Source organism: Zootoca vivipara, chromosome 8 (genome assembly GCF_963506605.1).
Source record: "Zootoca vivipara chromosome 8, rZooViv1.1, whole genome shotgun sequence".
NCBI lineage: Eukaryota > Metazoa > Chordata > Lepidosauria > Squamata > Lacertidae > Zootoca > Zootoca vivipara.
The window spans coordinates 2,793,234-2,809,699 of NC_083283.1; the positions used below are offsets into that span (position 1 = coordinate 2,793,234).

The 16,466-nt window shown below is 46.5% G+C and overlaps 1 protein-coding gene across 2 annotated transcripts in view; it reads left to right on the forward strand.

Annotated features, from left to right (window-relative positions):
* LOC118089856 (1-phosphatidylinositol 4,5-bisphosphate phosphodiesterase gamma-1) overlaps positions 1-16,466 on the forward strand; it is a 73,528-nt gene that overhangs the window by 18,356 nt on the left and 38,706 nt on the right. Inside the window, exons 2-3 of one of the 2 annotated variants that reach the window (XM_035124907.2) lie at positions 6,559-6,708; positions 12,016-12,157. In XM_035124907.2, coding sequence (XP_034980798.2) covers positions 6,559-6,708; positions 12,016-12,157 — 292 coding nt within the window. The remainder of the gene's footprint in view (positions 1-6,558; positions 6,709-12,015; positions 12,158-16,466) is intronic. The other variant, XM_035124908.2, reaches the window with a different exon arrangement.

The window sequence follows — 16,466 nt, forward strand, 5'->3', positions numbered from 1 at the left end:
AATCCCTCCGACGGGGTGAGCTCCTGTTGCTCGGTCCCTGCTAGCAGTTCGAAAGCACGTTAAAGTGCAAGTATGGTAGATAAATAGGTACCACTCCGGTGGGAAGGTAAACGGCATTTCCATGCGCTGCTCTGGTTCGCCAGAAGCGGCTTAGTCATGCTGGCCACATGACCCGGAAAAACTGTGGACAAATGTCAGCTCCCTCGGCCAGTAAAGCGAGATGAGCGCCGCAACCCCGGAGTCGTCCGCAACTGGACTTAACAGTCAGGGGTCCCTTTACCTTTTTTTACCCCCAAACTTCTTAAACCACAGTCCGTCTTGATGTGGTCCTGTTGGTTTTGGGAAGGTATTTGTTTTGTTCTTTTTTTTGGGGGGGAGGTTTTTGCGTGCGCACAAATCCCAACTTTTTCTTCCCCTTTTTTTTACATTCTTACATTCTGTTTGTGAGCGAGCGAGTGCCCGTATGGATTGTGTTGTTCCCAGAGAACAGGAGATAGGGGGGCTTGGCAAGGGCGACACACTTTTGCCAGAGTCATTTGGCACCATAAAATATATCCCCTGTGGGGTTATTTGTGGGGAGAAGCTGGCGGAAACAGGCATGGAGGCGCACAGGAGATAGGAAAAGGGACATCGATAGGGAACAGATAAGGCAGAAAAGGGGAAACAGCTGGAAATAGAGACAGAGGCCCATTTCAAAAGGTGATCTGGAACAACTTTTGCATGCTTTGCTGATCATTACTGGTGCATAGAGTAGGAAAATGTAAAGAGAATGACCAGAATTCAGAGGCTCCATCTGGCTAGTACGACCATGAGATGTAAGATACCGGGCAGCCATCTCTGTGGGTCCTTGCTGGTTCTGTGTGCCAAATTTGTGCCAAAATTACAAAGATTGCCAGGGGTATTTTCTGTCCTTTTTGCCAACAGGCAAGTCATTTAAAGATCTGAAGAGGGAGAAGTTGTATATTGGAGATGTCTGATTACAACACTAATTCAAAGTGTTGGTGCTGACTTTTAAAGCCCTAAATGGCCTCGGTCCAGTATACCTGAAGGAGCGTCTCCTCCCCCATCGTTCTGCCCAGACACTGAGGTCCAATGCCGAGGGCCTTATGGCGGTTCCCTCGCTGTGAGAAGCCAAGTTACAGGGAACCAGGCAGAGGGCCTTCTCGGTGGTGGCGCCCGCCCTGTGGAATGCCCTCTCACCAGATGTCAAAAAGAAAAATAACTACCAGACTTTTAGAGGACATCTGAAGGCAGCCCTGTTTAGGGAAGCTTTTAATCTTTAAGAAATTAGTGTATTCTAATATTTCTGTTGGAAGCCGCCCAGAGTGGCTGGGGAGGCCCAGCCAGATGGGTGGGGTATAAATAATAAATATTTTTATTATAATGTCTTTAAGATGCATCCATGAACAGTTATTAGGTTTTGCATTAAAAATACTAATCGAATGGTAGAGATTTGTTTTGTTTACAACTTCTCCAGAAAACCCAAAAATCAGTCACAAAGGTTTATGCTTAATAGAAAGGGTTTTGCAGATGCATACTGTCACAAGAAGTGGTGTATGTACAGGAATACAGTTTTTTGTATTTGGGGGGGGGTTCCTCTGGGAAAATTAAAAAGTACAGAAACAACAACAGCAGCAGTGATGTTTTTTTGGGGGGGGGATTCTAGATGAATAATAGAATCATAGAATCGTAGAGTTGGAAGAGACCACAAGGGCCATCCAGTCCAGCCCCCTGCCGAGCAGGAAACACCATCAAAGCATTCTTGACATATGCCTGTCAAGCCTCTGCTTAAAGACCTCCAAAGAAGGAGACTCTGCCACACTCCTTGGTAGCAAATTCCACTGTCGAACAGCTCTTACTGTCAGGAAGTTCTTCCTAATGCTAAGGTGGAATCTTAACATTAGGAAGAGCAGGTCTGTTGAAAACTACCAGGCACTGAGGGGGAAACTGAACCACCTCACAACTGGGATTGGCAGAAAATGTCATGTTAGCAGGCGAGGTTTTCTCAGGAGGAACATCAAGGAAGGAGAAAGGAAAAGATGGGGCAAGCTGTAAGTGGGAAGGAAATGCTGCTTTGTGGTGGCCGGACAGTTCCGATGAAAATAGCCAACATCTATTTTCATAATTGCAAAAATAAATCCTCTCCGGCCGAAGTCAGCCTTGGCTGGCATTGGTTTAAGGACTTGACTTTCTGAGAAATACAGTACTCAGAACAATGGTGTCTACAGTAGGTGGAAACTGTGGGGGGGGGCAAGTGGGGAAGGAGTTGGCAGCATGGGGAAAAGTTTGACGGGTTTTTAGACTGATGAGTCTGGGGCAGTGTTTGATTTTGTTTGTTTATTTGTTCCATGTCGTAAAGCAACAACAACGGCCCCCTCAACACGGTTTATGAAGGGGATAAAACGATAAAATTATCAATAAGTAAAACAACCATAACGAAAGGCTTTCGAAAAGTTAAGTAACAGTAGACTGTTGTTGTTGTTGTTGTTTAGTCGTTTAGTCGTGTCCGACTCTTCGTGACCCCATGGACCATAGCACGCCAGGCACTCCTGCCTTGCACTGCCTCCCACAGTTTGGTCAAACTCATGTTCGTAGCTTCAAGAACACTGTCCAACCATCTTTTCCTCTGTCGTCCCCTTCTCCTAGTGCCCTCCATCTTTCCCAACATCAGGGTCCTTTCCAGGGAGTCTTCTCTTCTCATGAGGTGGCCAAAGTCTTGGAGCCTCAGCTTCAGGATCTGTCCTTCCAGGGAGCACTCAGGGCTGATTTCCTTCAGAATGGATAGGTTTGATCTTCTTGCAGTCCATGGGACTCTCAAGAGTCTCCTCCAGCACCATAATTCAAAAGCATCAATTCTTCGGCGATCAGCCTTCTTTATGGTCCAGCTCTCACTTCCATACATCACTACTGGGAAAACCATAGCTTTAACTATACGGACCTTTGTCGGCAGTAGACTAATAACATTTTAAAAGTGCACCAATTTTCTGTAAACTGAAGTCCTTGTTTCCAGACACAGAGACCCCAAAAGGAGGAGTGGTCAGTAGGTGACAATGATGTCACCTGTCTGGTGTCAATAGGCAGGGAGTTCCAAAGTGAAATATCGAGTTCTTACAGATGTGGAACGGGCATTGCGTGGCACCTGTAACAGCGCTACTTCTCCTGATCAAAGCCGTCAGGTGGGCATATTTAGGGCAAGGCGATCTTGCAGGTGAACTGGTCCCAAGTTGCTAAGGGCTTGATCTACTCATAGTAACACCTTGAACTTGGCCTCGTGGCAAATGAGCAACCAGTCCAGGTCTCTGAGCCACAGGTGTTAACAGGCTATAGGTTTTAACCTGTGTGTGGGGTTTTGGGGTGCTTTAAAAGTTGTTAGTAAAAATGGCTGGTGGTAATGGAAGGGAATCAGGGGGACTAGGGTAACTGGAGGAATTGTGGGCCATTGGGCATCGCTTCCGCAAGGCAGGGCCAGGGCAAGGCAACTTTGCTACCCAAGGCAGAACATCAAAAGATCATAGAATCATAGAGTTGGAAGAGACCACAAGGGCCATCCAGTCCAACCCCCTGCCAAGCAGGAAACACCATCAAAGCCCTAGATGGGCTGTGCCCAAGTCATGGTGCAATGTACCAGTGTTCGAAACTCAGATTAGGCACCAAATACGGTAGCTCCTTAAACCAAGGTTAGGTAAAGGTAAAGGGACCCCTGACCATTAGGTCCAGTCACGGACGACTCTGAGGTTGCGGCTCTCATCTCGCTTTACTGGCTGAGGGAGCCGGCTTCCAGGTCATGTGGCCAGCATGACTAAGCCACTTTTGGTGAACCAGAGCAGTGCACGGAAACGCTGTTTACCTTCCCACTTGGAGCGGTAAGGTAAAGGGTAAAGGGGCCCCTGACCATCAGGTCCAGTCATGTCCGACTCTGGGGTTGTGGCGCTCATCTCACTCTATAGGCCGAGGGAGCCGGCATTTGTCCGCAGACAACTTCCGGGTCATGTGGCCAGCATGACAAAGTTGCTTCTGGCGAACCAGAGCAGCGCACGGAAACGCCGTTTACCTTCCCTCCAGAGCCGTCCCTATTTATCTACTTGCACTTTTGATGTGCTTTCGAACTGCTAGGTGGGCAGGAGCTGGGATCGAGCAACAGGAGCTCACCCCGTTGCAAGGATTTGAACCACCGACCTTCTGATCAGCAAGCCCTAGACTCTGTGGTTTAACCCACAGCGCCACCTGGGTCCCCACTTGGAGCGGTACCGGTACCTATTTATCTACTTGCACTTTGACGTGCTTTTGAACTGCTAGGTTGGCAGGATCTGGGACAGAGCAACGGGAGTTCACCCCGTCGCGGGGATTCAAACCGCCGACCTTCTGATCGGCAAGTCCTAGGCTCTGTGGTTTAGACCACAGCACCACCCAGTAGAATGTCTAGTGCCCATTTTGGGGCCAGGTGGCTCTAAAGTCATATTTTTCGAACGATGGACTGACTGTGACTGTTTCTCAGCGAAACCTCTAGCTAGTTCAGAGGACAACCTTGAGCTAAGTTAAGAGCTTTGAGAACTGAAAGAAGAAAAGTCACTTCATCCAGGGGCAGCCTGCATATCTATTGGCCTGCTCTGTCCTTTTTGATTCAGGGTGACGCGGACCATTCCTAATGTAGGAATATTCTTCACATCTGTGAGCAGGGCAGTGGCGCGGGGTAAGTGAAGACAAGCAACAAGAATTTGCTATAACCTTGTTCCCTGCTTGTGCTCAGGTTGCACAGAAAAAGCATTTTGGTTCCCGAAACTCATTCCGACTGTGCAGATAAAATATGCCTGATAGAATTTTACAGGCGGGGTATTAGTGTGTGAAAACAGCCCAGATCCAAGGATGCCCAGGGATGCACCTCCACATAGCGAAGACGGCAGGCACCCGGGCATCTTCACTTGGTTGCAGGTTCAAAATGCTCCTGGTGCCTGGCTAATTTCGAACACTGCACAGTATCCAAGGCATGACAAGCCATTTTGTCACTCGAGGCCAAAAATCCTCTCCCTGGGAGTAAAAATATCACAATAATAATGGATGTTTTGAAGAAGTAACCCTTTCCCGTCCTTTGGGGACACCCAAGGCAGCTGTCTTCTCCCTCTGCCCAACGACAGAGCCGGCCATGTCATTAGGAGGACGTCATCCTGAGCTCCTGGGTCTTGGTGTCCGTTCTCATGCCAAGCCCACTGTCCTGACTTCCTCTCTGTCCCCAGATTTCTCTCAGGGGGGGGGGCGACTTAGTAAGAGAAATTCCCAGGTCTGGGCTAAATGCAAACGGGTGATGGCCTGGAGTATCTTGACTGCATCCCGATGTTTCCAGGGCAACCGGGCCCTGCATGAGGCTGGCCATGTGGAAGCGGTTTGAGAAAAGGAGAGGTGCCTGGGGAACAAAGGCTGTTTCACTCCCGCACTGGAGGCCTGCTTGGCGGGTTATGTGTTTCGAGGGAGACGGTCCGCACATTTGGCTGGGAGGCGACTGCTAAGTACTGGGCACGCATGCAAAGCAGCCTGGGGGGTGGGTGGGACATGCATATATTCAACAGGGACATCCCTCCCTCCCTTCTCGCCTTTCTTGCTTCATCTCTACGCTGGGGGAGCTGCACCTGTTGAATTCTGCCTGTGATGCATTGAAAGGTTTGAAGCCTCCGCCAAGAAACTCTTCTATGTGAGAGGGAGAACCAATGAAAAATGCAACATTCTCTCTTGGCTGTAAACAACATGAGGGTTAGTGTTAAGTTGATTAATTGATTCCGTATAATCTGGATTAATTCATTCCACATAAATACCACCCTGGGAATCTTATAACTTGCCTCTTAATATGGAAAGAATGAGATGGTGGTGAGACCTTCCAGTTAATTAGTGCAGAATATTATTATGATTGTTGTTGTTGTTGTTGTTTATTAACCTGACCGTCACCAGAACAGCCCAGGGCAGGTGACAGCAATATAAAATACAACATTAAAAACTATTTAAAACAATTGGAGATCACTTCCCATGAGGTGTCCCAATGCAATTTGCAATGCAATGAAAACCTACAGAGAAAAAATTGCACCTGTAAAAACAGCTAAAGCATTTGCATATATAAAAGCAAGTTTGAAAATTATATATAAATAATAATTTTGAACAATAGCAACAACACACATATATAAAATCAGTTCTAATCCAATGCAGATGTCAACAAGGATGAAATGCAAGAATCGCTGGCTGTGGTCGTTGAAATTCCCAGTGTCAGAAGAAGAGGGGATCAAATCTATTACACACATTGCTGAACCTGTTTGCAATTAAGCATATAGTGATTGCACTGATTTCTCTCTGGGTTACTGTTATTTGTCTTATTTTATATAACAAATTTAATTTTCAAAAATCTTTTTAAAAAGAAAAGAAGGGAGAATCTGGAAACAGCGAGGTGAAGTGGGTGTTTTTGAGCAAGCATAATCCTACCAGGTCTTTTGGGAAAAAACATTGACACATATTCCTCTCTCTCTCTCTCCCCCTCTCTCCCTCTCTCCCTCTCTCTCTCTCTCTCTCTTTAACCTGCAGTGGACATCAGGGAAATTAAGGAGATCCGTCCAGGGAAGAATTCCCGGGATTTTGAACGATACCCGGAAGATGCCCGGAAACTGGATTCTGCTTTGTGCTTCGTTGTCTTATACGGAATTGACTTCAGGCTGAAGACCTTGAGCTTGGCTGGTCAGTGGGGGGCAATGGGGAGGAGGTTTAGGGAGAGGGGAGGGCAAATCTTTACACCCCTTGCCAGGAAGGGAAGGGATTTTTACCACTTTCTTAGTCCCTTCCAAGCCTACGATTCTATAAAGACACCAAATCCATTTTATTGACTAGAAAGTCGGGGCCTGGGAGGAGGAGGAGTTAACCTGGGGAATTCAAGGGGTGGGGGAGGAAGGTGCTTCTCTGTGCCCAGGACCCCTCACCTGTTCCGTTGGCTGTGTGCGCAAGCAGAGACCGCCTCTTTTACCTGGAAATTCGCTTGCAACCTGTTCCCTCCCTCCCTGGGAGGAGCAGAAGAATGAGATTTTGAAACCAAGCGGTTTCCATTTGCAGCGTCTACTTTCTATTAAGCAAACCGAGACTGTCTGTGGTTACACCTCACTCGGATTAGCATAGATGGCAGATTACTTTCTCCTAATTAGGTTGTGTTCGGAGATAACCTCCGAGTTTCTTGCAGGAGCAGCCGACAGACACATGGCAGCGGGAGTTGTGGCGAGGGGAGGGTTCTCCTCACCTGATCTCCAGCCTGTCGCTCTTTGCTGCTTCCCAGGAGGAGGGCAGGGCAATGGGGCAGTGGCGTTGGCATGGGGGAAATGCCCTGCCAGAACCAATCCTATGCTCCTGGTGGTTTTTGTGGCACTGTGCCTACCTAGCTGCTGCCTGCTCCTCCCACTAAGCAGCAGCAACAGGACTGATCCATTGCCGGATTTACGTATAAGCTAAACAAGCTATAGTTTAGGGCATGGGTAGGCAAACTAAGGCCCGGGGGTCAGGGATGATGGGAATTGTAGTCCCAAAACATCTGGAGGGCTGAGTTTGGGGGTGTCTGATATAGCATCTATTCAACAACAACAACAACAACAACAACAACAACAACAACAGTGACAATTTTTTGTTGACAAAGGACAGCTGGACATATAAAGGGCCCCATTACCTTCAGTAGCTTAGGGCCTCATCAAACCTAATTCTGGCCCTGGACCGAAGTGAGGGGCACTGGCATAGCTGCTGCCTCTTGCTTTTCCCACCTATTTCCCCCCAAGAATTATTATTATTATTTTGACCTCTGTTGACTTTCTTAACAGATTTCCAGCCCTGCTGCAAAAGGAAACTCTCGTAGTCCGGCACTTCCTTATTCGCAGCCACGGTGACCCCCAAATAATGGGTGGTTGGGTAGGCGACACGGTAATTCAGCAGCCTGTCGCTTTTTAATATTTGGGGATTATTTACGGTATCCGCAAGTACCGTATTGGCCTGAATATAAGCCCCATCGGAATATAAGCCTCACTTTTAAAATTCACGGGGAAATGAGAGGAAAAGACAATACCCAAATATAAGCCCCACCCTTAAAATTCCGCAGGCACTCACAGCCATTCCGTTTTACCGGATGTCTATTTCAGCAGCAATATCGTAATAGATCGTTTTGGTAAGGTCGCGAATTTAAGCCGCACTTTAACTTTTCACAGTTGGAATTTGGGGGGAAAGTGAGGCTTATAGTCAGGCCAATACGGTATTACAGGGGCAAAACATTTCCATGCCATGAAATGGAGCTTAGAGAAAAAGGACCTCTGTGGGAACTCAGAAGTATCCCCTTGTGGATTTATTTTATTTATTGTGTTCATATCCCTGCTTTTTCTCCTAGGAGCTCAAAGTGATATACATAGTTCTCCTCCTACCCCTCCTCCTCCTCCTCCTCTAGCCCCTACAACAACCCTGTGAGGTAGGTTAGGCTGAGAGGAAGTGACGGGCTGAATGTAACCAAGTGAGCTTCACGGCTGAGTGGGGATTTGAACCCAGGTCTCCAAAGAGTGCCAAGCTGGTTGAGAAGCTACCCTGCGTTGGGGATGTCTGATTGCACTCATTTTGGCAGTAGATAATGTGGAGCTATTTATCTGAGGGTTTTCTGAACTTTTCCTGGCTGCCGTCAAAGGAGTTCTGTTATCAAAGTGATGGATTGATCGATTGATCTCATAAAATGTATACACCGCTTGATTGTCAAAGCTGTTTACAAAACAACAACATAAAATTATGTTTTTTAAAAAGGTAATTCCCCTTTTTTAATCTGTTCTAGTTTTTTTTAAATGCATTTATTTTTTAGGAAGATTTATATATTTCCCAATTAAAAATAACCTCTTTAAGTAATTTATGTGAAGGAGTATAAAATTCATTTTTTTGAAAATAGCAATAAATATTAAAATCAGTAGACATAATATAGTTTTTATTATTTTTAAAGAAAAAAATCAACAGGTTTATAAATGAACATGAATAATAAAATGGCACGTCTACCCAGGCTTGCATAAACAAAAGCAATTTCTAGCAGCCATTGAAAACGGCACAGTGGAGGGAGCAGCCTAATATTAATCGGAAGAATCTTCCCGGAGGGTAGGTGCCGCCACACTAAGAGATCAAATTCTCCCATGTGTGGAACGAGCACGATGTGTCACTTGTATTTTATTTTACCTGTATTTTAAGATTTTGCTGGAAGTCGCCCAGAGTGGCAGGAGAAACCCAGCCAGATGGGTGGGCTCTAAATAATAAATTATTATTATTATTATTAGTTACAGGTAGGTAGCCGTGTTGGTCTGAGTCGAAGCAAAATAATAAATTCCTTCAGTAGCACCTTAAAGACCAACTAAGTTTTATGCATGCACACGAAAGCTCATACCAAAATAAAAACTTAGTTGGTCTTTAAGGTGCTACTGAAGGAATTATTATTATTATTATTATTATTATTATTATTATTATTACTACTACTACTTGTAAAAGTGGCCAATTCCGCAGATCAATGCAGTCGAGGGGCAAAGCGATCCTTCGCGCAGACTCTTCCAGGCTTTATATACTAATAGTAACACTTTGAATTTGGCTTGGTGAATGTGTTTTCTTTTTATTACTATTATTATTAATTAGCCCAATTTCTTTCGCTTTCATCTCCAGCTTCGTATCTGTAGTTCTCTGCTTGGCTTGATGCTGTTTCTGGAATCTAAAGGGTGATGTTCTCAGCCTGTTTTGTCTGCCTCTGGCCCCCGGCCAGTACAAATAAGCATCGTATGACTAACGCGACGCCCGTGGGGTGTGGCGCACCTGCCTTCCGTTCTGCTTTTATGGCAGGATTCGACTCTCCCTGTAATTTTCCCACCAGAAAACATCCCTCTTTCCCTTTGTGCGAATCCATGCTCCGATTTCCCTAAAGGGGAACGTCCATATCGGGTGTCACCGAATCGCCACAAGGCGTTGCATGGCAATGGCCGTGGGAACAGAGGAAGCGGCCTTACCCTGAGCCCAGACCATTGGGTCCATCCAGCTCAGTATTGTCTACTCTGACTGGCAGCTGCTCCCCAGGGTTTCAGACAGGAGTCTCTCTCTCCCCCCCCCAGCCTAATTAGAGATTCTGGGGAATCTCTAGTTACCCAAATATATCACGCACACAAAATACCAAAACAGCAGCCTATAGGCTGGGGGAAATAATAAAATTAATAGAGAAGAATGGCAGGTGAAGTTGATGGACTATGCCAAAGTGGCTAAAATGACCGGAAGAGTCAGAAATCGGGAAGATCAAAATTTTAATAAGGAATGAGGAAAATACGTAACTTACCTTAAAGACCATTGTAAACAGTTAAAATCATTAGTAGGATTGGAATATCACTTGTAGTTTAAGGGTGAATTCTGGACATCATGGAAGAAGTAAAAGATGCAGGAGGGAATGATTAATAATAGGACCCACAAACGGGAGGAGGGAAGTCCAGAAGATTCCTTGGAATCTTGTTTTTATGATTTATGTTTGATATATCACTGTAAAATTTTAATTTGAAAAACCAAATAATCTTTTTTAAAAAAAAATGCACCCAAGTGATGTTAACGGCCAGCAACAGCTTGAGAAAATATCTGATTTTTTTAAAAGCCGGCACTGAAATCATAGAATTGTCAAGTCGGATGGGACCGCAAGGGTCATCTCTTCCAACCCCCTGCCATGCAGGAATTTCAGCTAGAGAGATTTCACACACAGAGAGAACGATAAATGAAAGCACATGTCAGGAAGTGCGGTGCAGTGGTTAGAGAGTGTTAGACTAGGACCTGGGAGACCAGGGTTCGAATTCCCACTCAGCCATGAAGCTCTCTGGGTGACCTTGGGGACCAGTCGCTGCCTCTCTGCCTAACCTACCTTGCCGGGCTTTTGTGGGGATTAAATGAGGAGGAGGGAACCATGTGCACCAGCTCCTTGCAGGAAAAGGTAGAATATAAATCCAATAAACAAACAAGTGCAAATAAAGCAGAAGGAAGGAAAGATGTTTGTCTTGGCACTCTCTCATCCAGAGCCATTTTTCGTCTCCCAATCTCCTCTTGTCCTTAAAGACCTACATAGGCTCCCAGTACATTTCCGAGCACAATTCAAAGTGTTGGTGCTGACCTTTAAAGCCCTAAACGGCCTTGGCCCAGTATACCTGAAGGAGCGTCTCCACCTCCATCGTTCTGCCCGGACACTGAGGTCCAGCGCCGAGGGCCTTCTGGCAGTTCCCTCATTGCGAGAAGTGAGGTTACAAGGAACCAGACAGAGGGCCTTCTCAGTAGTGGCACCCGTCCTGTGGAACACCCTCCCAGCAGATGTCAAGGCAATAAGTAACTATTTTACTTTTAGAAGACAACTGAAGGCGGCCCTCTTTAGGGAAGTTTTTAATTTTTAATGCTGTACTGTTTTAATATTCGGTTGGAAGCCGCCCAGAGTGGCTGGGGAAACCCAGCCAGATGGGCGGGGTATAAATAATAAATTATTATTATTATTATTATTATTATTATTATTATTATTATTATTATTATTATTATAAAACTGGTTTACTTGCCCTGTGGAACGCCCTCCCACCAGATGTCAGAGATAAATAACTGACATTTAGAAGACATCTGAAGGCAGCCCTATTTAGGGAAGTTTTTAATGTGTGACATTTTAATGTATTTTAATTTTTTGTTTGTTGAATTATTATTATTACTATTATTATTATTATTATCATCATCATCATCATTGTCTGCAGTGCTCCAACAATACACATTTCTCTTTTTTTGAAATCAAAAAGAGACAAGTTAATCTGGGCTGCAGGGAATCTGCCTGTCCCTCTTGCCATCTTCCTTGTCAGAGTTCTCCTTTGATGGCAGGCTCCCTGCTAAAATTGAAAGCTGAAGGGGGTTCCTGGCTAGATCCCGATGGGGAAATAGGCAGCAGTTTGAACCTTTTCAGGTCTTCCCTCCTTCCCCCCATCTTCATTCTCTGCCGTTCTCTTTTTCCAGCCTTTTGCGAAGAAGATGTCAACCTCTGGGTGGCCGGCTTGAATTGGCTGCTGACGGACACGCAGCGATCGCAGACGCCGCTCCACATCGAAAGGTGGCTGAGGAAGCAGTTCGACTCGATGGACAGGTCGAGAGAAGGCAGGTGAGTGAGGAGCGCCGTTCTCTCTGGAATGGCCCCGAATTGGGGCCTCCTCTCTCTTCCTGTGCCATCGCAAGGTTGCAAATGCTTCCTTCACAGCCCAGTTTGTGCCTGGGCTTGCGTCGCTCCTTTTGTCCTGGAACCAGTTGGCAAACTGGTGTCCCCAGCAGCGAACGGCTGTACTTAGTTATGGGATGTAAACATAAGGGAAGGTGTTATTTGCTAAAGATTACGGCGTGAAATGATCACAATATATTCAAAGAGAGGTTCCCTCTGCTGAGAAGCACCTTTTTTTTGCATAGATGATAAAGCACGATTGGTTTCTTTCAAACGTTGGACGGTTATTTTAGTGCTGGGCGAAATGGTGTTTTAAAGGGTAAAGGGAGTGATTTTTGGCATTCTGTCTGTTTGTAGCAGACCGTGCAACCTGAATCCAAGACTCCAGCGGCCTGTTCCAAGCAGGACCTCTGGGATAGCTCAGTCAGTAGAGCATGAGGCTGTTAATCTCAGGGTCGTGGGTTCAAGACCCACATTGGGCAAAAGATTCCTGCATTGCAGGGGGGTGGACTAAATGACTCTCATGGTCCCTTTCAGCTCCACAGTTCATGGATAGGGAACAAGGGAACCAGGCAAACAGTTTAACTACGTGCAGCCAAACCACTTTGGGGTTTTCTTTAGGATACTGACAGCACAACAATCGTCAGGGGATTAGTGCGCCTGCGTAATAATCTTCCCTTCAGGGTTGGCTGTTTGATGAAATAGCCTCTTGGTTTTGCCCAGCTCTCATCTTTGAGTGGCCAGGATACAACTCAAATCGTGCCTCATAACAAGAGCCGTCTCTCTTCTGGGGCATGAGATATGAAGCTTGCAGAATTATCGGTGGGGTGTACAGAGGGAAACATCCCAAAGGCCGGCAAGCAAAAGAACATCTCAGCTTGATGTGTAATTAAACCGTGGAACTCACTGACACAAGATGGTCGCTGACCTAAATGCCATTTCGGAAAGGATTAGGCGAGACGCTGGGCATGTCGGGTCTTCGTCCGCTGTGCCGTGCGATGGCGGCCTCCCGCAGGAAAGAAATGCTCTCGCTATCCTGCCTCCTGTTTCATCCAGGGAAGGATTTGAAGTCGTTGACACAAGCGTGCCTCTTCCGTAGAAGAAAGGCCAAGTTGGGAGGAGAGATTAGGGAGGGAAACAAGAGAGGCCCAGCTCCAGAGGCCTTTTTCATGGTAGGAGGTGGGGGCTCTGGCCTGACAGCCCTCCCCGTATGGCAGCGATCTGTAAACAGGATGCTGAAGAGGAAAGGATGGGAGTTTATGCAGGAAGAGGAGGGTGTGGAAGCTCAGCAAGGAGAGAGCAGAGGGCCAAAGGAATTGTCCCGTCCCTCAGCTGTATATGCCGCACAGAGTTGTTATTAGCCGTCTTCAGGAACCGACTGTAATCCACAGAGATTATTTTGTGAGGAATGGTGTTTGCAGCCTTCTTATTATTTCCCACTGGATTAATTTTGAATTCGCTTTAATCCTGCTTGCATTCTTTTAATCAGTTGCTCATTTTAATCCCAGGGGGATTGGTCCAAGGCGCAACTGTCGTAATTACACTTGGATTATTTTATCAAAGCACCCATTTAGTCCCCCCTGGTCTAGTATTAAGCAAATGCTTAATTTAATCATTGTAGATTTTTTTTTAAAAAAAAAAGCTAAAAAAAACACCAACCTCAGTTTAATCCAATTTGGATTTAAAAATACGCCTAATCTTGCGTTATTTCATACTTTTTAAGATTGGTAGTACTGCTTCACAGAACAAGCATTTTCAGCAAACTCTGAGATTGCAGCAACCCTTTTTAATCCGCAGTTTCGGCTAAAATTCCACGTTGGGCTTAAATAAATGCACATCATGTAAACAGGCTGATCGGGCTGGAATTCCGCTGGAAAAAACTTAATGGCCCCTACAACAACCCTGTGAGGTAGGCTAGGCCAAGAGGCAGCGACTTGACTCAGCTTCGTGGCCGGCTGAGTGGCGGATTCGAACCCTGCTCTCCCAGGTCCGAGTCTGACGCTCGGACCATTACACCATGCTGCCTCGCGAGGGTTGCACGAGAGATCTGACGCACCTAGAGGGGAAGGAACACCAGTGTGCACATGACTGGGGACTGGGTTCTACCATCTCCAGCTTAGCATTTTGGCTGTTTCCGCAGTCCTGTTTCGTTCTCCCCACCCAGGCCTTTCACCTGCAAATCTGCCTGTGCAGGCTGCAGGAGAGGAAGGGACCCAGGAAGGGTTTTAACCACCCTCTTCCTGGGAAGCGACACCCAGCAAACCTGGCCTGCAATGCAAAGAGCAGCTGGCTTAAGTTAGCAGAGGTGGAGTTGCAGGGAGGGAGCTGTTGAGCCAAGGCTTCACCCTGCTGCCACCTGCCGCCCAAGATAGGGAGTAGCAGGTGAGCGCCAGCCCTGATGTGACCCTGGGAGTGCCATGCCTAATAGGATCACAGCCAAGGTGGGCGAGGCTGCGGTCCCCCCTGTGATGGACTGCCTTGTGGGTTTCCAGCTGGTGAAGAGGGGCTTCCAAAGTCAATTTAACTGGGTGAAATCTGACCAAAAGTCCAGAGGTAGCTCTATTACCAGTTTACGATGGGGTGGAAGGTCCGCAGGCCATGAAGGACTCGTTCCCAAATTCCTCGACAGCCGCACGAATTATTGTAGCTAGGAAGTGGAAGGGGCAAGCGGAATGTAAAATGGAGGGATGGTACAAAGAGGTTTGGGATATAGCTATTAATGATAAGTTAACATGTGCGATTAAGGGAAGGCGGGGAATATGCAGGAGAAATGATTTTGAGGAGATAGGGGGGGGGGGTTGTAGAATTTGTACCGTCAAAATGGAAAGGGGTCAAACCATCGCAAGAGGTGCTGAAATTTTGGGAGGTTGGATAGTTACAACGGAATGGTCTCGGTAGTGGGGTGCACATTTTTATTCTTACTTATTTACAGTATTTATTTATGATTAATTATTAACTTAATAAAATAACAACAACAAAGTCAGTTTGACAGATTCATGGAGGGTAAGGCTATCAGTTATCCACTGCCTTTCTGGACATCTTTGGGAGAAGCTTAGCTCAGTCAGCTAGAGCATGGCACTGATAACGCCTGCAAAGATTTCTGAAATCAAGAAGTCTCCACTCACATCTGGGAATCCCAGAAGCAAAAGTGGAGGCTATTCCAGAGCCATGATACTATCATGGAAAAGGGCATGTGATTTAGCTGTGATTCCTGCATTCAGAGGCGGATTTAGGGCAATGCAACTGGTTCCCCCACATTAGGCACCAAGCCAGAGGGGGGGGGATGCAGAACAGAAGGCGAGAGCTTCAATCCCCATATGGGACAGCTGCATTTTCCTTCATTGCATGGGGTTGGACTAGATGATCCTACAGATCCCTTCCAACTCTTCAATTTTATGATTCTATGAAAAGGCTAAGGAGTAACGGCAATGAGCATGGGGGGGGGTTGCTAAATTTTGGGCTCGCTGACATGTGAAAGACCAAAGTCTGTCCCTGCTGCATTGCATGGGGTTGGACTGGATGACCCTTGGGGGTCTCTTACAACCCTACAATTCTGTGTGCTGGGAAAGATCATAAGGTAGATTCACGGGGGAGAATTCAGTCGTTCTGTTACTCTGGACCCAAGCCATTTAGGGATTCAAAAGTCGAGTCCAGCGCTCAGAGACACCTGATTTGCTTGCAGAACGTTCCAGGTTCAATCTCCAGGAAGGGCTGCGAATTTCCCCTTCCCTAAGACCCTGGAGACTCCCTCCCGGCCAGCATGGACAATGCAAGGCTAGGCAGAGCCCCAGTGGTTTGACTCTGCCCAAGAGAGCTTCCTGCGTTTCTCATGCTTCAAAATTGACATCATGTCCGCCGGCTGACCACCCTTAACAGCCTTGGCATCCACATTCCACGGCGGCTGCAACATCTGAGAATTCCTGCTCATTTATTTATGTTCTAATTTATTTATTTTCATTTATGAATCATTTCCTATAAAGCCACTCTCCAAAGCCAGCCTCGTCTCGGGCCGTTGAAAAGCAATCTTGCCTGGATGTGACTAAGCGGCTGACGTGTGAATTACTTGGGGCCAGATCATAGAATCATAGAATCATAGAATCCTAGAGTTGGAAGAGACCACAAGGGCCATCCAGTCCAACCCCCTGCCAAGCAGGAAACACCATCAAAGCATTCCTGACAGATGGCTGTCAAGCCTCTGATTAAAGACCTCCAAAGAAGGAGACTCCACCACACTCCTTGGTAGCAAATTCCACTG